Source organism: Pipistrellus kuhlii, unplaced genomic scaffold, assembly GCF_014108245.1.
Source record: "Pipistrellus kuhlii isolate mPipKuh1 unplaced genomic scaffold, mPipKuh1.p scaffold_m20_p_8, whole genome shotgun sequence".
Classification (NCBI taxonomy): domain Eukaryota; kingdom Metazoa; phylum Chordata; class Mammalia; order Chiroptera; family Vespertilionidae; genus Pipistrellus; species Pipistrellus kuhlii.
Window position 1 is genome coordinate 20,920,256 of NW_023425584.1, and position 23,639 is coordinate 20,943,894.

The window sequence follows — 23,639 nt, forward strand, 5'->3', positions numbered from 1 at the left end:
ATCCCTGGGCCAGATTCCATACATACAGCTTTTAGTGTGCCCTCTCATTTCATCTTTACACAATGATAAGATATGAGACAACTTTACCTCATTTTACAATACAATGGGGGAAATTGAGGCTCAGCAACTTTAACCACTCACCCCAGTCACACTCCTGTCTGACCTCAGCATTTGCCTTCTTAGCCATGGTGACAGAGCACTGCTTTAAAGTAGCCTGGCACAGAGTAAGGGCTCAGTGGGTATATTTTGAATGAATGTAGCCTTCAGTAAGTAATTAATGTTAACAAACTAAACAAAAACTATCATGAATAAAATAATGAATGTTTTTCTAGAGAATAAAAGAGCTTATTCAAGACAATCTATTACAAAATATACATAGTACATTTCTACTTTTAACACATATGGTCATTGATATCTTATATAATAAGTCCCCTGGGAGATAACCAGAATATAATTACACAGTGTAGATACAAAAGAGATAGTTTAGATATCACAGATAGTAGATAGATTAGTCCTCATGGAGATGAGGAGATAAAGATAAATAGATATCATTTAAAATTGCCCAAGGTCTCATAGAGAACAGAAACCAAACTTTTGGATCAGAGGTTTTTCTACCGAGGACCTTCCACTACACAACATGGATTGATGGCTTTGGGGTGGGAAGCACTCTATTCCAGAAGCACGGACTGCGAATTTCAAACGTGGCAGAAAGTGCAGGGCACTTGTCACAGGGCACCGATCACAGAGAAATCCATCACTCAACATGCTTTCAGCGGCAACACAAAGATGCATCTCAAAATATGTGGAACCGTCAAAGAATTATTATCCCTCCCTTAGGTCCACAAATATCTTCTAAGCATCTGCTGTGTGCTAGGCATTGGATGTTCAACAGCGGGGGCAGATAGACAACAGATATATAAATTAGTAAAATATAAAATATAAAGATGTAAATAGGAGGAAACTAAGGCAATAGAGGGTGCAGGAGTGTGGGTATTCTCTTAAATAATATGGTCAAGACTTCATGCAAAAAAAAAAAAATTCTCAGAAGCAGTGTTATGAAAAAGACAAGAGACCAAGTCATGTTGGTATCTGGGGAACAGAGTTGCAGGTAGGGGTAACAGGCATTGCAAACGCCCTGAAGCAAGAGCTCAAGGACACACAGAACGCTAGTGTGGCTTTAGCTGAGAAAACAAAGGGAGAAGTTGTGAGAGATGGAGACAGAAAGATGATGGCAGGTGGATGCAGGAAGGAGCAGCACTTCTACCTGAATGAGGCAGAGAGCCACTGATTATAAAACATTCTCGAAGCATGAATGATAAGGAACCAAGGTCAAAAGCAAGGAGCTCAGTAAAGCAGTCATTGCACTAATCCCATTTTTATATAATTCCTGAAGCAGAGAGCCCTCCCAAAGCTGATGAATTTCCTGCTGCAGAACAGCATGATGGGCTCAGATTCTCTCCACCTTCTTGCCTTGCTGCCTTTGGGATCTCAATCTTGCTTCAAAACAACCACAGCTATTGTGGGTATCACACTTAGACACAGCAATACCCAGGGAAGGGATTTAAAACAAACAAACAAACAAACAAACAAAACAAGGAACACCCCCCCCCCCAAATGTCCCCAGCAAATTTATATACATGTACCCTTGGCCTCAGTCGGAGTCATAGGCCCACTTCTAAACCAACGTTGACAAGGAAATTAGGATTAGCCAAAGTGGTTTACACACATTGGCTTGCATCCAAGCTTGGTGTAGGATTGCTATCTCTGAGTGGAGGACACCACAATAAAATCTGGACTTTGCAGTAAAAAAATGGGAAGCAATCCCCAGCTGTCCAACAACAGTGTTCACTACAGGAAGAAGAGGCCCAGGTGGCTTAACCAAGTCAATTGCTACCACTGGGCAAAGGGAGGCAGCCATTGGCTTGCTCTACATAGAACATCTGGCTCAGGCAAGTCCATTGCCAAGCTCCCCTGGACCGCCTTGAAGCTGGGGTCTGGGGGGTGTGAGATTACTTGACTTTTGTTTTCTCTTTATGTTGTTAATTAAGCAGGCTCAGCATCATCTCACTTATTGCCTGTGTTTTTGTTAATGGAATTTAAAAGCTGAGAATAAATAATTAAGCACATGGACACTGCAGGGTGGTTCCTGGTTTTGTGTTCAAGGTTTCAAGTAAGCTTTATGCCTTTTTCTCCAGCATGTCTATTTTTAATTTATTGGGTAGAGCTTTCTAAAAAAAAAAAAAGAAGAAGAAGAAGAAGGAGGAGGAGGAGGAGAAAGAGGAGGTAGCTAATAGTGTCGTGGGGTAAGAATATTGAATTTTACTTAACCATTTATTCAGCGAATATGTATTGGGTGGTGTTGGAAACACAGCAACACTTGAAATCGCCAAGGTCTCTGACCTTCTAGCGGGTGAGATGGGCAATGAAAACCACAAGCTTACAGAGGCACCAGGTAACTTCAAAGGGTGACATGGGCTAGCCTATATAATAAAATCCCAGCGACCGAACCATGGAATGACCAGAATGACTGGTCAACCAGTCGCTATGACGCACACTGACCACCAGGGAACAGACACTCAATGCAGGAGCTGCCCCCTGGTGATCAGTGTGCTCCCACAGTGAGAGTGCCATTCGGCGGACCAGGATGAGCAGCAGGTCAGAGGGCAGGTCCACAGCCACTAGGCTGACATGGATGAGTGGTGCTCCCACAGCAGCTGATCCCTACAGGCCACACCTCCCAGCAATGCACAAATCCTGTGCACCAGGCCTCGAGTAAAGACTATAAATGTGGTGGCTGAGCAGGGGGTGGGGATGATACCTTTAGACAGTTGTTCTCCAAAGGCTTTTCCAAAGAGGTCGCATTTGAGTCAGGACTCAAATAATGAGTAGAAACCAGGTATAAGAGACCTTTTGAAATAGTTACTCAGTAGAACAGTAAGTGCAAAGGCCCTGAGGCAGAAGCAATATTGGGGTGACCAGTAGGGAGGCCAGATTGACTGGAGTGGTGAGTAGACGCATGAGGGTATAGAGGGAAGCAAAGGCAGGCTCAGGTGACGCTCTGCAAGCCAGGTCAGTTATTTGTGCTTCATTCTGGGTACAATGGTAAATCAATAGAGAGGATCTTATTAGAGCACCCTGATGCTTTAAGAACATTGGCAAAATGGAGAACTTGGTCATTTGATGCTCAAACAGTAGCCAAGGGCATTTCTCCTCCAGGGAGAACTTCAGTAACATAACCTTCCTTCGAGCTGTTTTGTGAAAAATTAAACCTCTCCTTTAAATTCAGACTTTTGTGCTATTTGTTTGTTCTGTGCTTGCTTCCAACCTAGAGATTCTCATACCTCACTTCTCATAGTAAAAAATGAAAATAGCGGAAACCAGTTTGGCTCAGTGGATAGAGCATCAGCCTGCGGACTGAAAGGTCCCAGGTTCGATTCCGGTCAAGAGCATATACCTTGGTTGCGGGCACATCCCCAGTAGGGGGTGTGCAGGAGGCAGCTGATCAATGCTTCTCTCTCATTGATGTTTCTAACTCTCTCTCCCTCTCCCTTCCTCTCTAAAAAAATTAATAAAATATATATATTTTTTAAATGAAAATAAAATTTAAAAAATTGCCTGTGGTCTGGCACTCACCAAGATATCTTTGCCCAGGACCACGACAGAAACTTGTAAAACTGTAGTTTGAGTCAGTGCCAGGCATCGTTGGGACCACTGACATTCAGGAGCCCATGGAACTGACAATGTCCTTCCAGTATGCAGTTTGGAGAATGTGGGGTCTATTTTTAAAATGTTACACTTTGCCTTCAGATGGCATTTCCATAATTTTGTCAGCTTTTTAAAAATAAGAATCATTATTACCTATTATTGTTTCAGGACTGATTTTTCTGATTACAATTGAAAGCAAACTTTCCCCAAATTATGGCACAAGCCGTTTCTCAGGGTGTGCTTTTGCCTCTGCATCATTCATCGGACATGCCAAGGAGTTCCCGTGCTGACAGATCTATACAAGCGATAGGTAGTTAAATGGTAATGGTTCCCACATACTGATATGAGGTACCCATGAACACTGATGGCAGTTTTCCACAACGTACCACTCACATATGCTTCAGGATTTGCGTTGTTGTTCTTTATTATTCCACAAGCCATGGAAAGTGCAGCTTTGCATCAGATGTACCTGGGAATGCATCTTAAGTAATTTTCAGCTTGCTGAAGATAAGCTATGTTTAGACAGTACTGTTATTTATTAGTAACTTCAATCAATTCATGAAACTAAAACCTATTTCACAAAATGTATCCAGAAAAAGACAAGTATTATTTCTTAAATACTTGGGATTCTTTTCACATAAAGTCATATTTTTCAAAAAACATTTTTATTGATTTTTTTTAAGAGAGAAAGAAAGGGAAAGAGAGAGAGAGAGAGAGAGAGAGAGAGAGAGAGAGAGAGAGAGAGAGAGAGAGAGAGAGAGAGAGAGAGAGAGAAACAATGATGTGAGAGCAGCTGCCTCCTGCACGGCCCCTACTGGCGATAGAGCCTGCAACCCCACAGGTGCACTAACTGGGAATCAAACCAACTGAGCCACAAGTCACACCTTGTAACCCTATTAGAAACCCGAGGGCACCAGGAAGAACAAACTTAATATAATTAAGAGCATGAACTCTGAACAGATAGTCAGGGTTTGAATCCCAGCGGCCACAGCTTGCTATGTCACTTTGAATAAATTATATACCTTATTTTGATTTAACTCCAATTTCCTCCTCTGTAGAACGGGGAGGGGCGGGGGCAAGAATAGTTTCTCTTTCATAGACTTGTTGTGCGCAAACACAGACAATCCACAGGAAGCGCAGAACCTGACAGAGGAAGTGCTAAGTAAACATTAGCGATTCTGCTGATTGAAGGCACAGATTACAAGGAAATGAGACTAGCCTGTCACTGCACCACCCAGATGATTACTTCTTTTTAATGTTTAATATTTGATAAGTTTGATCAATTTGTTTCAAAAGGATTTTAAAATGTTTAAAATGTTCAGCAGACCCGTGTGTTCACTAAAAGGGCTATCTCCACCTGAGTGCAAAGACAAGCCTCATTTTTGGAAGAGCAATAAACATCTATAAAAGATTCTAGGCCCGGGTTCTGCAACAGAATGCAAAACAGTTGAAAGAAAATTGTGGAGAACTAATTGCCTCTATATCATCAACAAACACCAGCAATTCATTAATACTCATGACTCCCAAAGTATTACTTGTCCACATGACGTTAATAAGAAAATAGGAAACTGTGTGCTTTGAGCATTTACATTCATAGCATGTTGGAGTGTGAAGGAAACTGAAAGATTATTTCTAATCTCCCCATTTTATAGATGGAGGAACTGGGGTACAGAAAGGGAAACGGACACAAGGAAAGCTTCCTCGTCCACATGACCACTTAAGGTCTCCACCCCAGGACCCCCTGTGACGTGGGGTTACATCAGCTCCCTGATATCCCTACGAGTGAAAAAGCACCATGCCCCTGGGGTTCCTGACCTTTGGCCGCCACACATCTGTCAGGTTTTTCTGACTGCATTGTATCAGCCTGTTGTTGTCTTTCACCCAGATGCTGAAATACTCCCTCCTTGCTTACAAATAGGTGCATAGCTTCAAAGAAAGGAAGGCAGCCCTTCCCACCACCACCACCCCCCACCCCAAGGGTCTCTGTGTGGCTCTTGTCTGACACTCATGGGAATGACATTGGTAGTGATGACACGCTCCCCACCTCCAGCATCTCCCAAAACATCCCACACAGACCACTGACGCGCCCCGACTTCTCATGGGCAGGGGTGGCTTGGCAAAGGGAAAAAGAATCATGCCCAGAAATGGTTTTCCTGGATTCCAATGAGGGCATTAGGAGAATGGCTGTCTAGCTTGTTTGCCTAATAGAGTGCCTGGCCCTTCTTGAAAATGTGACACATTTCATATTGCATAAAAACTAGCCAGCACCAGCACGTTCAACGTCCCAGGCTCAAGGTCTGGCAGCTGCCTTCTGAGACCTCACTTCTGAGGAGAGGCAGCATGATGCAGTGGCGAGGAGCACAAGCTCCAGAAATGCACATGCAGGTTTGCACCCGATTTGGTCTATCTGTGCCTCAGTTTCCCCATCTATAACGTAGGAGCAATCATTGAAGCTACTTGAAAGATACTTGTGAGGATGAAGTTAGCTAATATATAGAGTATTTACAACACACTGTGGAATCTAATTGGCATTCAATAGATGCTTGCTCTCTCATTATTAGTCCTAGGGCTCATTTAATCATTATTCCACTTTTGTGAAGGAAGTATTCTAATACCCAGATTTTGGCTGAAGAAACCAAGATTGCAAAAGCTTAAATGACTTAGTGATTCTTCCAAAGCTATTGTTAGTAGCTAGAGGACCTCGGATTTAAACCCAGGAGGTAAAAACGAGAGTGAATGCATGTTTAGATGTGGTGGTTCGGAGAGCAGACTGGGGAGTCGGGGTGTTGAGTTTGAATCTTGGCTGTCATTACCAGTTGTGTGCCCTTGAGCAGGTGAGTCTGAGCCTTGAGGTGCTAAGAATAACAGACCCTGTATCTCAGGGACATTGCTAGACGTAAATGAGATAATGCTTGTTGGCAGTCAGCTCAGGGACCTGCACTCAGCAGGATTCCCATAAATATTCTTCACTTTTTTCTTATTAGTAGCAGTGGCCCTTGTCAACTCTAGTTATTTCCTTCAAAAGCCCACTCAGGCACCTTAGAGTCATCCTGTGTCTAACTGCCCATCTTCCTTCAGCACACGTGCTCATCTACTTTAAGGCCTATGTCATTCTTCATCCTAAATAGCTCAGCCTCTTGAGTCCCTTGACCTCTCTCCTACCCCATCCCTACGATCCTAGTTTGGGGGCCATCTTCTCTTCTCTGGATACTGAAGCAGCCTCCTGGGTTTTCTCCATCCTCTGCCTGGTCTGAACCGCCTTCAGTCTGGTCTTCATGTTGTATGTGCAGTACTGTTTCTAGTGGGCACACATGTCACTTCCCTCCCTAAAACCTTCAGTGGCCTTCGTTGTTCTTAGGAAATTCCCAGCCTTTCTCACTGGTTTCCTTCATGTAATCTGCGCTCCATATTCCTTCTCATGCCACATTCCCTCATCTCTAGCACCACACACATGTGTCTCCTTTTCCAGGAATATTGTTCACCCTATCCCTCCTTGGCAAACCCCTACTCATCATTCAGATCTCTGCTTTGATTTTGCTTTTCCTAGTAAGACTTCCCTGACCATAAACTCTTAGCATGATGGGCTTCTAGGAAGTCCTGGATATTATCCATCATAGCTCTTGCCAAATACATGATAATACCCTTGCTCCTTGTATGTTTTTTCTGCTGGAACACAACCTTCCTGAAGGCAGGGCCATATCTAATGTGTCTACCGCAGCTACTTCTTATTACAGCTACAAGTTGTATAAGAATCCCTGATGCCCAGCACAGTGCCTGACACATAGTGATACTTGACAAATATCCATTGAACAAGTGCATGCAGGAATGAATGAACACCAGCTTTCCAATCAGCAAAGATCAATAGGAATGAAGACCAGGAAAATTTATGCTAGTGGCTAGAGTGACATTTCTTACTGCTTAGTTCAACTCCCAGTCAGTAAAGTTGGTTGATGGGATTCTTTTAAATTTAAATTACTTATTGCAGAATAATGCTATCACGGTTCATTGTTCCAGCATTACTGATTGCCTAAAGGCCTAAGGCAGCAGCATTATATGTGTACAAATATTGACTCCTAGGATTTATACACCAGCTCTGTGGGTGAGGTGAGGAAACTGACACCTGAAGAATTACTTAGCTCTCCTTACTTCTAATCAATGTGTTACTTGCTGTTTTATGTACAATGAATGTGGCCATTACCCCGGTGCTGTGCTCTGAAGCCTTATTCCTATAAAGCAGTGATTGTCCCTGTGTGGGGGGGGATTGGGGGGAATTTTGCCCCCAGAGGATACTCAGCAATGTCTGGAGACATTTTTATTGTCACAACTCGTGGGGGAGGGGGGAGGGTTGCGCGCTTGCTATTGGCATTTAGAAGAGGCCAGGGATGCTGCTAAACCTCCTGCAATGCACGGGACAGACTCTACCCCTTCCTTCACCCCCTCCCTCCATACACACACCCCAGCCCCACCCCCAGCATCAGAGTTATGCAGCCCCAGATGACAATCCTGCTGAGGCTGAGAAACGCTGCTTTGAAGCAAAGCTCCTGGACTGAAGCAGCCAGGAGGAGCAGGAGTGCTCATCTCTCCAGATACAGACACTAGTGAGTGCAGAGCCTGTTAAAGGCATGAGCTTGGACTTAAACATGAAAACATCTCAGGCTGCAGGCCTCCAGTCTTCATCGCATGCCAGGCCTTGCCCCAGACCTCAATGACAGTGGGTGGAACATTTCTCCGCTGCTGTCCCCTGAGAGATTTACTGGATGGTCTCTCAGAATCAAGGGAAAATTTAGGTTCCAAGTGTTTTCCAGAGGAGGCATTAACCCCCATCACTCGGGGGCCTTTTCTTGTATTGCTAAAGGATGGCCAAAGGTCAGAAAACGAAGATCTTGCCTCCTGGATGTATGTGCCGGATTGCCTTAAAAATCCTCTAATGTTCTCATCTGTCCAAAACAAAATAGCTGCCAAATAGTGGGGAATGAAGCCAAATTAGATAGCATGGCCGGAGAAATCCTTAAAAATGTATTGCTGTTATCTCAGCATATTGATTCCTTTTCCTATCATTCACGGTTTAATTAAAAGGCAGAGAGGAGCAGGAGGGAAGCCTTTTGAGGAATTGTAAAGACATTCTGGACTTACTTTGAGATGCTTTCTTCTTATAAAGACCTGGAGGTCTTAAACAGACTGAAGAATGGGGCTGCTCTTTGTCCAGTTTGAACAAGAGATGTTGAAGTACACTGTTTCCAAATCAAAGCTATGTAGTGCATATCCCAAAGAGATACTGGAATCTGCTTTACATATTTATTTTAATTTTTGGTAAATCCTCACCAAACAATATTTTTCCATTAAGTTTTTGAGAGTGGAAGGGAGGGGGAGAGATGGAGAGAAACGTTGATGTGAGTGACACATCAACTGGTTGCCTCTTGCACACCCTGACCAGAGCCAGGGATCAAGCCTGCAACCAAGATACATGCCCTTGACCCAAATCCAACCTGGGACACTTCAATCCTTGGGCTGACACTCTATCCACTGAGCCCAACCAGCTAGGGCTGCTTTATATATTTACATTTGTTTTATGATTCCCTTAATTTAGAGTAAATAGGGAGAAAAGTGAACTTCAGTTGAATACAGTAAAAATGGAAGGAAATATAATATTATTATTTCCATGTTCATAAAAGAGCATTAAGAAACATCTGACAAAGTGTTACATAGACTGACTAACAAACTGAAGTACTCCCTGCTCCCCCAAATAATTTTTGAGGTTCCCTACCTATACACTATTGCTCTAATTGTTACTTCCTGCCAGAATGTTCTCCCTACTCACATTTCCACAAGTTCACCTTTTCCCTGTCCTTCAAAGACTACCTCAAATGCCACCACCTCCGGAAGTCTTCTTGGAATCTGACCCAATGTCTCATTTATTCTTTTATTTCTTACCTCCCTGCTCACCTTTATATGATGTGCCTTATACGTTTCTCCACTCCCATAATCCTTGGCACTGTGTGTTAGAAGTAGTAAACCTTCAATGCATAGTGAGCTTCTAGAGGCATTGATGGGTAGGTGCATGGATGTGGTTAGAATTCCCCCACATAATCATACCAGTCACTAGCAAAGACTTTCTTCTAAATAGTTCCGAAGTCAACTTGACCAGCCCTGATTCAATGCCTACAAGTTCCAAATAAGAAGACACAGACGCATAGTCGCGTTCCAGGTTCTAGTTCCTACACTGCAGGGGACAGAAGGTCAAGATCCAGTAGCCCAGGAAGAGCTCAGCATGGGGGCAGGAGTGAGGAGTCTGCACTGAAATCCTAGCTCCTCCATTGCTTGAACTTAACATGTTAATCTGTGCAAATGTCATCATATATAAACATAAAAATAATATGAACCTTATTGTAAGGTTTACAAAAGGATTAAATGAGATCCTTTAGGTAAAGGGGTTAGCAGAGTGACTAGATGTAGTAAGAACTCAGATTTGGTAGTTACTATTATTACTATTGATGTCACCATCTATTAAAATCAAGTCATATTAGAATCTTAAAAATATATATTACTATCTATTGGCATCTCTTTATAAATGTGTCTCCTTTTTGGAGGTACCAGGAGAGTTAGTATACAAAATTTGGTAGAAAACTGCTGGGCTTATTTTGTTTTCAGATTAAAGTCTTTTCAAAGAGAGCCAAAATTTGTTGTAACCAACTAGGTTTTTGTTGCATGGTAGCATCGCTTACATTGAGTCCATTCTTCATCCTCAAAGTTCTCTTTAGTCTTATCTGTAGTTACCCATCTTTTAGTTGCTTTTGTCATATGCCAGGAGAGCTGGCTGAGCAATCAGTCCAGACTGCCAGTCAAAAATGTGAATTATTAATATTGACTCATCCTTGCTTTTTCTGTGCAAATGCTACTCACAGAATGACTTTGTAATGCACTGCTGGATTCAACTTGTTAAAATTTTATTTAGAATTTTTGTATTTATATTCATAAGTAATATGACATTTTATCTTCTTTCAATTCAGTATTATTTTAGACTCAAAATGAATTGGATAGTTTTTCAGCTTTCGTAAGTTGAAGAAAAAATTTAAAGGCTTAATAGGAGCTCCTTTTGTTTCTGATTGTTTTGTAAAATTAATTACTTTTTACTTGGCTGGTTTGGGGGACCTGGGCTTTTATTATTGGCTTCTAATTTTATTACATTGGAATTTATTGAAATGTTCTTTTTAGCCTTATACATGGTCAATTTTGTGATAGTTCCTATATGTAGTTGATATGTATTTGCTCTGTATCTTGGATTCAAGGTTTTATTTATATGTACCTATCAATTTGTTTTCATCTCTTAATGAAAAAGGAAATGTGAATCAAATCTTTACTGACCTCTCAGCTAAGTCTGGGGGTACAACAGCAACACAGCCTATGTCTCACCAAATTTAGAGTAAATCAGTGAAACAACTATTAAGTAATAATTACTGTAAAATAATTAAATAGTTCATTAAATTAGAAGAGGAAATTACTCTGAAGGTAAACTGCAGGTTGAATGAAGAGACCAAAACCATTTCTTGGCCAGAAATGGTCCCCTCTTCAGAGCAGCCTTTCCTGACCATCCGATCAGAGCAGTTACTCTCTCTACCACATCCCCTATTTCATTTTCTTTATTCAATTTATTTTTTAATTGAGGTATACTTGATATTTTACATATTTAAAACTTGTTATTAGTTTCAGGTATACAATATAATGAATTAAACTTGATATTAGTTTCAGGTATACAATATAATGAATTAATGTCTTACATATTATAAAGTGATCATCATAGTAAGACTAGTTAACATCCATCATTATATATAATTTTCTTTTTGTGATGAGAACTTTTATCTAGTCTCTTAGCAATGTCCAAATGCAATACAATATCATTACAATTCAGAAAACATATTGTTTTTAGTGAGATAGGAGAAAGGAGGGAGGGAGGGAGGGAGGGAGGGAGGGGGAGAGAGAGAGAAAGAGAGAGAGAGAGAGAGAGGGAGAGAGGTTATTCCACTTATTTATGCATTCATTGGTTGATTCTTTTATGTCTCCTAACCAGGGATGCAACCCACAATCTTGGCATATTGGGACAATGTTCTAACTAACTGAGCTCTATGGCCAAGGCTGGACAACACAATCTTATTAACTATAGTCACCATTCTGTTCCTTACATCTCTTATTTATTTTATAGCTAGAAGTTTGTACCTTTTGACCTTCTTCACCCATTTTATACACTCCTCACACCTGCCTCTGAAAACCACCAATCTGTTCTCTGATATTACCATATTTGTCTTTTTTTATATATTTTTAAATCCTCATCAGAGAGAGAGAGAGAGAGAGAGAGAGAGAGAGAGAGAGAGAGAGAGAGAGAGACATTAATGTGAGAGAGAAATATCAATTGGTTGCCAACTGGGGACTGAACTGCAACCTTTCTATGCACATGACGATGTTCAACCAACTGAGTCACTCCAGATGGGCATATGGTATTTGTCTTTCTCTGTCTTATTTCACTTAGCATAGCATCTTCAAGTTCCATCCATATAGTAGCCAATGGCAGAATTTTATTCTTTTATATAGCTGAATAATATTTCCTTATATATGTGATGCATTCTTTTTATCTATTCATCCATTACTGGACAGTTTTTTTCCCATATGTTGGCTATTGTAAATCATACTGCATATATCTTTTTGAGTTAGTGGTTTTTTTGTGTGTGTGTGTTTTTTTTAGATAAATAACCAGGACTTGAATTACTGGATCATTATTTTCTTTCTACCATCTGAAAAAGCCTTGCTGATGCAATGTTTACTTGTTAACTGTCTATATCCTTTTTGCAGAATATAAACTCAGTGAGCTGAATGTCAATCTATCATTTACCGCTGTATCTCCAATATCAAGAAGCAAGCACTTGATAGCTGCTGACAACATATTGTATGAATGGGTGGGAGAACTCACCAAAAAGAGGTTCCTTTTTCCCCAGATCAGAATGTACCAAGTTGTGGATTTCACACCCTGGCTGGAGAGTGTGGGGAGCATGATACCAGTCATGTCAGAATTCTGCTGTTCAGTTCAACTCAGTGCAATCCGGCACATTCTTATTGATTCCTATGATGCACCAGGCAGTGAGCTTCACACTCAGGAGTCAGCAGAGAACAATCAGAGTTCTACCCTCCTGCTACTTGGGGTCCAGCATGGGAGTTACAGTCTTACCAGCTATGATCAAAGTATTTGAATAGCTCTTATGTCACACAGAATTCTAAGCATTTTCATGCGTTGCCTTATTTATTCCTCATCACAGCCCTATATGTTCATATAGATGATATGAATGATCACTATACCCAAAGAAGAAGATGGATATTGAAGTCTATCTGTTTTACTATGTATTGCTTAGCACCATGTATTTCTTTTACACTTTTGTATATGGATTGCTTTTTGCCTGGCATAAGTAAAGGCTCAATAAGTAGGTTTAATCATGAATGAATGTTTTGAAAGGGGGGGATGGTGTTTGAGAGTTTGTAGCAGGGGAATATAACCCATATCCTGAGGCATTAAGGGATGAAGAAGTACACATTGGTTGTTACAGAATAGTCATGGGAATATAAAATAGAGCGAGAGAATATAGTCAATAATATTTTAATAACTAGGTATGGTGTCAGACGGGGGCGAGATTTATCAGGATGATCACTTTGTAAGTTATATAATGTCTCATCACTGGGTGTACATCTGAAACTAATATTGTATGTCAACTGTAATTGAAAAGTAAAAAATGATTTAAATTTTGAAGAAAGAAACTCCTCCCTGAAGATGTGAGATTTTATTTAAGACTTGAAAATGAATAAGAATTGGCTTTGCTTTGATGAGAGTGAAGCCTAGGCAGGCTCATCCTGACTGATCTTAAATAAGCTACCGTTTTCCCCCCTGGGATTTAGTTGCAGCCGTCTTAACGAAATGAAAAACTGATGATGAAACTTCCCCAAGGGGGTTGTGAGAACGTGGCAGAAGGGAAGGATCAGAGTAACTTTCTCATAGGAGCCAGGCTTGGGTGAGAGCAAGCAACTGGAATGGCTGGCACCACGGGGAGGGGGTGTTGGAAGCTGGTGATGCCTAGGGCCTGGGGCCTGGGGCAGGGCTCCAGCTGGGACTCTGAAGGACAGAAGGGATTGCTGTGATCTTTCAGGAGGTCAGTGGACAGAAAAGCTTGGAACAACCTGGTCCATAGTGTAGCGCTCAAGGATCTCCCTTTCCTCCCCCACCCCCCGCCCCCCCATTTGATGTTAGGACCCAGAAATCATCTGGGAAATGGTGGACTCTGGGCTCCACCCTGCAGACTCTACGGCTTGTCTCGCATGGCACCTAAAGTGGGTCACCTTTCTCTCTCCCTCCTCCTGGGCTTCTGGTTTCCCTTTCAGAGGCCTGGTTCTGTTCTTGGGCCTCTCTCCAGACCCTTCTGCCAATTGCCAGGGAGCCTCCATTCTCCTCAGAAAGATCCTGCCTCCCTTGCTCCTATCTGAGATGGCATTAGGTACAGTAGAGTCTAATTTCAGTGTGGGGTTAATGACCACTAGCTGTTCGTTTGCTATACCTCCCAGTAAGATAATTGCCTTCCAACAGGAGCTTTTCATAAGTAATGCCTAATGCAAGAGCAGGGCTCTCTGGCAATGACCTTTTGGGGGCTCTGGATCTTCAGAATCTCTTCCTGCTGCCCAGACCCTCTGATGCTGTGTTAACTAGTTTATTAGTCCTGTTTTCTGGAGTCTGCGCTCTTTTAGGCAGGGAGGGGGTCTGATATCCTCTCTCCCTGCCACTTAGCCTAATGCCTCATATAACATCAGGGTGGCTTCAAATTGGTGGACACAAGTAGTGAGACAAACGATTTCGGACAATATTATTTGGAAAACTCTGATACCCTGACACTTCAAGCCAAAGCATGAAATTAAATACCTCCCCCCAGAGATTGTCTCACTATAAAGTGCAATCACGTGGGGTGTTAAATATGCACATTCCTTGTCTGTCTCAAAGAAGGCTCTGAACCTGTACTCTTTACCAGCTCATCCGCTGAGTCTGCAAAAACACGGACTCTCTCCTGTGGGCTGTTTGTCTTGGGATAAATGATCATATCCTCTTAGCCCACTTTCTCTTCTGTAAAATGGGGTTGTTCAGAGCATCACAGTGAAAAAGATGCCAAAGCACACAGAAACAGTAAAAACCTATTGGCACCACAGTCACCTGTCCGAGGAGATTTCACATTTGTTTTTTCTGCCCCTGGTCCATTCTGCATCCAGGTAGATGAGGTGCTTAGGCCTGGCACTAGCTCTGTCATTTGAAATTGGGATTGGAGATGTTTGCATTGAGGTCAAGAAGTACTGGCTGGTCTAGAGTGGCCCTTTGGAATTTGGATGCTAGTCCCATGGTTCTTTTCTCTGTAATGGAGGAGAAAGGCTTTTATGATTTGTCTTGTTTTTAGGATTTGGGGACTTTTTTCCTGAGTTCTTCGAAGGTAGTTGTAGGCAGGAGCATCAGGGATTTTCCCCCTCAGGAAGTATTTACTATGTGCCTACCATTGACTCAGAAGATATTTACTAACTGCCTATTGGTCATCTAGGCCTGAAATAGGCACAGTTGAAGAATGTCTATTCATGAGTTCCATATCTTTGCTTGAATGATATATTATTTTTGCTGGAAAGGACGTCCACAAAAGTACAAAACATCTATCAGATGCTGCCTCCCATATATTCTGTTCATTCACTCATTTAATCACTTACTCATTCAACCAATATTGATTGAGTACCTGATTTGTGCCAGGTTCTGTGGGAGGCACTTGGGGTACAAAGATGAATTAAACATTGATAGCAAGTTTGATAGAAGTTACAATTTCATTATTTGGACAAAATAGGTGAATAAATGCAATTAGATACTGTGACTAGGGGCTGATATTACTGTTCCACACAATAGCAATTAAAGGAAGCAGTTACATTATGCCAGGTACTGTGTTAAACCCTTCATATGAACCACCTTCTTTTTCCCTCAAAATGCTGCGTAAGATCCTATTATTATTTTTATTAGAGATGTAATGAGGCTTAGAGATGTTACATAAGTTGCCCAAGGTTACACAGTAAGTCTGTCTGAAAGGCAGGCTTACCCCCTGGCTAATTGCAGCACCACCCTCTTCATCACACCTTCTCTTTCCTGCTCTGAAGTTGGTATATGGCCATAGCTCAGAGAAGGCCAATAACAGTAAGAGCAACATAGGTGGTGACAGTTTATCTGGTGTGTATAATGTGCCAGGTGCTCCATGTGCTTATTGTTTCACTTCATTCAAGAGAACATGAGGAAAACCTGTTGTTGTTCCCATTTTATAGATGCAGAAACTGAGGCTCACAGGTATTAAAGTTTTGTTCATCTACCCAACTGGTAACCACATACAATGGGATTCAAACTTGGGTCAGATTGACCCAAAGCCCTCACTCCTACTTTAATTGCTGATCAGAGGTTGATCATTCAGTATCTTTCAGAAAGACACCTCTGGTTATGTTCTGTCATGAGTTTGAGTTTACACAACAAGCAGACCATGTAGGCGTTATTTAAACAGCACCTTACCTGGCATGGCCTACCCTTGCTAGGTCTTTGGATCTATGGAAGTGATGGGTTATGTGGTTATCGATGGGCTAAGTGCCCTCTCCTTACCAGCAGTTGTCAACATATCACAATGGTTCAGAAGTCAGAGAGAGAGAGAGAATATTGGTGGGAGAGTTAATTTACATTAAAATGTCCTGGACTTTCACTATCCTTATTTTTAATGGCTCTAAATTATTGCTCTCTTAGGCAGATTGGTGATACTGGCAAGTATTTTTGTAAAAGAGCAGACACCATAAAGGCTTACAAATTATTAAGATTTCAAGACACACTTTTTAATTAAATCTTATTTTTTTAAAAACCCCACTCCAGGGAATATTGGTTTTCTTTTACAGAACATTTAAGTCATTTCCTTGGGGCCCTAAATGCAGCACAAAGGACATTTGCCTCTTTCTCCCCATCATATACAATAGGGTCTTTCACGGCACTTATAAATCCTACACTGGATGGGGCCTTGTGTTTGCTTACCTTCCAGTGGTACCATTCCCACAGTCATTACTAGATCAGGGATCAGAACCAAACCTGTTCCCCAATCCAAATTACTCACATTTGGTGATGGTTCATGTCCTTTAATATTATCATCCCCTCCCTTCCTCCCTCTCTCCCTCCTTCCCTCCCTCCCTCCTTTCCTCCCTCCCTCTCATATTTGCAATCTCAGTGGGAGTCTCTCTCTCATTTACAATCTCAGTGAGAGTTTTGTGAAAGTTGTGCAATCCCTGATCAACTTACTTTTTCCATGTTTCCCTAAGCCATCAGGGTACTTGGATTGTGTGAGGGGTCAGTTCTCTTGGGCTTAGTCTCTATTGTTGTGCTGTGGCTTTAAACTTGTACAGCAAATAACCCAGAACCAAGTGGCTGCCTCAGTGTGAGGGTCAGCAGGAAGGAAAAAAAAACACAACAAACAGCCGTAGTGGAACACAGAATCTGTCTGTGTTAGCCCTCTGTCACCGACAACTCAGCCCAGCTTTCGACTTCACCTAAATGATAAATGGTCCTATTGTTTGGGTTTCGTATTAAAAAACACACACACACAGAACTAAATCTAGATTAGGCAGGGACAGAGACCCATTTCATTGCGCTGTACTTTAATATTCCTGAGACCCATGGCATTGCGGGTGGCTCCTTTTAACAGCCGTCCCTCTCCGGGGCAGAGCACTGTGCTGTCTTTGTTTCATCTGATCTTCCCGCTAATAAGAGATGGTCACTTATCCCCACGACTCCCGTCTCCTGCCGGATTTCTATTGCTGCAAGAGAAACTGACCACACGGGAAAGGTGGAGGCTTCAGGCAGGGCAGTTTCCGCGTGTGTTTACAGGCAGGACTGACTTACTCAGCAAATCCTGCTCAGAGGAGCTGCGGCCAATGAAGAGCCTATACCCCGGCTTGCTTGGGGGCTTCTGAGTTTGAGCTGCATGCAGAAATGTAAGGCAGTGCTTCCTGGCGCTGATGGCAAAATGGGACCCAGCTCCAGTCCTTCCTCGGGCTGCCCGGCTCTGCAGATCTGGGAGAGAAGCTACATCCACATATTGGTGATGTAGCCAGCTTTAAAGGCCGAGAGAATCCTGATGGATTCAGGAGACTGGTTTGTTATTTAGATTTATTTTTTATTTTTTATTTTTTATTTTTTTTTTCTGGAAGATGAAATGCTTCTCTCGTTACCTGCCTTACATCTTCAGACCTCCGAATACCATCCTCTCCTCCAGCTGCCACACGGAAGGTACCGATCAGAGAGGGAGAGTGGGTGGGTGGGAAAAAGTGGGCTGGTATATGACTTCCCACAGGCTCTGCCGATGCCGTTTTCTGTAGCTACTGGATGACTGGCGTTCCTGGCAAAGGCTGGGAGCTGACAGCTTAGATCTGCTTCTAGAATCGCCACTCCGTCTTCTCATGAGGAAAGGGGAGTATTTGCTGAAGAGCAGGATAATGTTGCAAAGGTGATCTCAAAGCTGATACAGCCGATGAGAAGAAAAAAAACATCATAAATATTTTGCCAGTTTCCCCTGTTCTACTTAACATGCAAACAAGTCATTGGAACTGATGTTAAGGGGGGGGGGGGGGGAGGATTGCTGCAGGTACTGCCACGTATGTTTATCCAAGCTCTCTGTTTTTGTCACTGTCTGTTTAATAACTTGGTGCCTGCCCAAGAAAGCAATTAGCAAAATAGAATTAGCTCACTCCACGGCTGTGGCGTGCCTATGATCGGATTGGTTTGCTGCGAGTCGGTACTTGGGTTGCAGAGCAGGGAGAACACAGCTCACTTTCATCACTTGCTGGGAATGTGGTTTGGCGGGGGGGGGGGGGGGGGGGCAGGGGTCCGGGGTTATGGCCTTAACATGAGGATGAACTGAGCCTTATGCAAATAATCCCCCATACCTGGTCCTGCTGCTTCTAACCCAGCATGATATGCATACGTGTGTGTGTGTGTGTGTGTGTGTGTGTGTGTTGTGTGTGTGTGTGTGAGAGAGAGAGAGAGAGAGAGTGTGTGTGTCTGTGTGTGTACTTTCTGTGTGCATGTGTGTGTACCTTGTAAACATTCTGGCCACTCGCCTTCCATTGAGCACTGCAGGTTTCAGCATTTGTAGAGTCATTAACTGCTCGAGCATCTTCTGTATGTGGTTTTCCTGTTTCTTTTGATCTGCCTCATCCCTGGGAAAAGAGCAGTTTCAAGCTAAGCGGCTGGCAGGATGTTTTTCAGCCATGGGGGTTGTCCTACAAGAGGTACTGGATTGAAGAGGACCCGGGATGGTGAGGAGCTGCCACACGCCTCCAAACTGAGCTCGTGGTCCTCAGCCACAGAGCAGGAGCCCAGGGCTGGGGGCTGTGTGTACAGAGTGAGAGAAGCCTTTACTATACCAGAGGTGGCTTTCAATCAGTACCCCTAGGAAAAGAGAGTAGATGTTTGGGATCACCCTTACATTGAGACTGAGGATCATATTTTTCATAAACATTGCTATTGCATAGATTTTTTTCTCCAATTCTGTATTTTCCTTAACAATGTTATTGGTGTCTAAAGGAAATGACCGTTGGGAGATCTTTTTTCCTTCATGGAGAGGAAGTAAGTAAGTCCCTGTGAATCTTGGGGAGAGATGGGGGTGGCAGGGATAGAAATCTCCAGGGGAGCTTTCCAAATACGAAAAATCTAAACTCATCTAGGGAGGTGCCTCAATAACTTCTCTGCTGTTTCTGATCCATTCCCTGTCCTGTCCTCCCAGTGTAGAGTTTGAGAACCCAAACACTTGGTCTCCTCAATTGCTATTTTGGATATTATTCAAACTAAAGATCATCCCTCGTGGAGACAGAAGGACCACAATAAGAACTTTCTTGAACTGTTTTTCAATCCTATTTAATAGATTTATTCCATCAAAATAAAAATTCCATTTTATTCATGTCAAAACAAACAACCTCTGATTCAGCAATTACCACCTTTAGGGATGGGAAGTGAAGGGATACGTCTTTCAATTTGTTATAAACCCAATAAAGGCCATGGGCAAGGATAATAGCATCTGTCAGACACTGACATCCTGGAGGAGGCCCTAGGCATAGTGGAAAGTCATGAGTTAAATACCAGGCAAGCAGGACCAAGCCATGTAATGGCTCAATGCCCAATTTTATCTATAAAATGGAAATTAAAAGACCCACCCCCAGGATGTTGAGAATTAAATATGAAAAAGTTTTCCATAGAGCTCATCTGATGGAAGCTACCTGTTTTTGAGTCCCATGCCTCATGCATTTTCTTAGATATCAGTGTTGTTTGTTTTTTTTAATTTATTACACTATCTTTAGCAATGAGTCATTTTCTCAAATACATCACAGTGTCACTAGAAACTAGTTACACTTATTTAGAGTTTGTCTGAGGAGGAAAACATGTCAGAATGAATCTGAGTTTGCATTTTTCTTTTCATATTATTAGCAATCTTGTCACCGTGTAGTCTATTTTGGAAAAGTTATGGCTGTGAACTTCATATTTTATTTAATTGAAGAAGTGGAGAATAAATAATTTGTGTGTATCCCTGTGAAAATTAAATAAGTACAAATGACTCAAACAATCTTAAAAGTAATTCTAGAATAATTTTAAGAGCTTCCACAATTCCTAGTCTTCTTAGGGGGTGAGACATCCTACTTAAAAGATTTGAGTTGTCCTCTCAGCTTTGTCTTGATATTGTTTTTCCAACACAGGAAGATTACAGGCTTTGAATCCTAGCTCTGCACATTTGGGTGATGTGCAGCAGTTACTTAACTTCTCTGTGCCTCAGTTTCCTATTTGTAATAGATGGATAATAATACTCCATTGGGTGGTTGCAAAGATATATTCACATTTGTATGACACAGGGTGATGGTGGTGGTGGTGATGATAATCAGCCTTCATTGTACTGTAATACTATGTCCAAGTCATGATCTAAGCATATCATATATAGTGACACATTTGTATATAGAGTAAATCAACAATATGGAGTCTATAAGCATGAGTTCTTTTTCTTAGTCTTCAAGCCCAGTTCTTCATCCATCAGATACAGAGTTGGTTCTCCACATTGCAGTCCAAATGATTTTAATAATATAATCATGCTACCACCTCAGCCCCTCAAACACAAACACACTTGCATTTAATACCTCCCAATGGCTTCCCATCGCCTACCAAGCCCTGCATATTCAGGCCCCTGCCTACTTCCTGCCTGGCCTCCAGCCACACAGGCCTTCTCTGGTTCCTCAGTACTTTCCCTCTAACCATGGTCTTTGGTGACCCTCTCTCCTCACCCTCCCCTCCATTTCTTGCTAATTATAGCCCTGAACTCTTAGCTCAAGCTGGGAAGCCATCCATGATCCTCAGCTGATTACAGCTCTTCAAGTTCTGGGTTGCTTTACTTCAGAGAACCCATTCTAGTTTGGTGATTATGGATAGACTGATGTAACCATTTCATTAACATCCATCTCCCTGCTGGACTAAAGACTTCCTGGGAGCAGGACCCACAGACTTGCTCTCTCTTGTGGCCCCAGCACTAGAACAATACCAAGTGGTTCTTCAGCACTTCGTACATTTTTATTGAATGAGAAGATGACAAATACCAAGGCCGTGATGTAGGTAAAATTTAAAAGCAAATGTGGAAAACATTCTACAAAATGTCAGCTCCCACATGAGTGCCAGTTGGTTGGGAACTTTCTGCAGCCATACTTGAGGGGACTGGTTTTGTCACCATGCTCTATTTTAACTTGAAATAAGAAGATGCAAACAGAAAAAAAAAGAAGAAGAAGAAAAAAAAGAAAGAAAGAAAGAAAGGACAACTAGATCATGCTAATGCACGAACAGGGCTTTGGGAAGACATTTGGCCTATCTTCCTTCTCCATGGACCTCATTAAGGGAGCATAGAACTTCCTTCCCCAGACAGTGAAGGATTCAACCAGCAAAATGATTTCAGGATTCAAAGAACAGCCAGAAAGGACCCTTCCAGATAGGACTGAGGGGGTGGGGGGACCCACAGCAAGGAGAGCTGTGAAGTCTGAGGAACCTTGCCTGATTCTGTCCGGTGGACCTCATTTGGCACTGGGCCTTTTTGTGGGCAAGCTAACAAATGACTGGAGGCACTTTCTTGTCCTAAAGGGACAAGGGTGAGGTGCCTGGCCATGTGCCATTTCCTCTCCCTGCGTTGTCTTTGCTGTGTTTCTCTGCTGTGAACCCCTACTTGACCTTTAGAACTCAGCCCTAGCCTTTCTAGGAAGCCTCCCTCTGCAGCTCCAAAGATGGAGTGGCTGTGATGAGTCACACAGTCATAGTGGGAAGAAGAAATGCGAGGGAGCAGCAGAGAGGCACCACCAGCCCCGTGGGTCCCTGGCTGTGTGCTGAGGGCGGAGCCTGTGCAATCTCATCCGCTCCTCACACAGTGTCTGTCTGTACCAGATGCTGTCATCTCCACGTGACTCACCTGACTTGCCAGAGCCATAGTTCGTAAAGCGGCAGAGAGAAGACTCAAGTCCAGACCATCTGAACCAAACAGCAATTCCCTTAACCTTTGCTTTGAACGTTTATTTCTGAGCATCAGTGTGAAAACAGCCTTTCGGATTATATCAAAACACTCTATTTACATGTCTATCTCCTGGTAGCCAGGAGCAGCTTGGGCACACCCTCTTGGTTTTCTGTTTCTGCATCCTGCTTAGCACAGAGCTGTATTCTGCGTGGATGCTCAAGACATTCTTCTTAAATGAAGGATTGGATGAGAGTGAATACACAAATTCATCTGTCTCTATCAGTCATGTTCCTTCCAGAGGGGGACTCTTCTGGAGGCAGAAATTTTCCAAAGACTCCCAAAAGCAAGATTGCTAGAAGTCTACACACACACACACACACACACACACACACAGAGGGAAAATACACATTTTTCTAACTCATTATTATGCATAAATAATAGTAATAAAATAATAAGTAAAACATACAATGCTCTCTATGTGCCAGGCACAGTTGCACTGTGTGTATGGATATATGTTCCTCACAACAATCCTGTGAGGTCAATACTGTTATTATCTTCCTTTTATATATGAGGAAACCATGACACAGAGAAGTTAGGTAACTTGTCCAAGGTCACACAGCTATTAAGTGCAAGGATTAGGATTAGAACCCATGCAGTCTGGCTCAGAGGTAGACAATAAGAAAGAATTGATGACTATATTTGTGCCTTGGTACATGTTTATGGAGTTCTTATTTTTCACATTTTTTGAATTCTCTACTCAAGTCCTTCCATGTATTTAGAACCAATCTAGTATTCAGGCCCACGTTAAATGCATCTTCACTCACAACTTTCCTTGATTACTCGTTCTCTCATCATCACAAATATACACCAGCATAAGGTCTTTCCTAATGCACATCTGTAACATGGAGATAATATACCAACGGGAGGGGTTCTTGTAAGGATTGAGACAAAAAAATCTTACATTGCTTTACATTTATTATTTTTTTTTACATTTTTATGTACAATAATTGTTCCTACTTTCTTCTATGACCAAACCTCCACTTGTGAGCTGGACCCCACCCCTGGACCCCTACTCAAGCCCCTCATTTGCAATTGATCCTCCCCACCCTTATCTGTTCTCACCAAGTCTTGCCTCTTCTACAGAATCATTTTTGCAGTCTACAAACATGTCACATAACCTCACTGTAAATACTCATGCTATGCTCCTGTGCCCCTCTCAGCTACTGCCATTGCACCAATGATTGCTCTTGTTCTTGAAAGAGTTTCTTATCTTGGTCTCAAGGCCCACACGTTCTCTCTGTTTCCTTCTCCCTCACTGGCTGGTCTTTCTCAGTCTTTCCT

At 42.3% G+C, this 23,639-nt stretch overlaps 1 protein-coding gene across 4 annotated transcripts in view; it reads left to right on the forward strand.

Moving 5' to 3' along the window:
• PPP2R2B (protein phosphatase 2 regulatory subunit Bbeta) overlaps nucleotides 1-23,639 on the forward strand; it is a 355,769-nt gene that overhangs the window by 9,172 nt on the left and 322,958 nt on the right. Inside the window, exon 1 of one of the 4 annotated variants that reach the window (XM_036425347.2) lies at nucleotides 17,680-18,058. The exons of 2 other annotated variants lie outside the window; for them this stretch is intronic. In XM_036425347.2, the coding sequence (XP_036281240.1) occupies nucleotides 17,985-18,058 (74 nt within the window). In that variant the 5' untranslated portion in view covers nucleotides 17,680-17,984. Of the gene's footprint in view, nucleotides 1-17,679; nucleotides 18,059-23,639 lie in introns of those variants that run through there. One more of the 4 variants, XM_036425349.2, reaches the window with a different exon arrangement.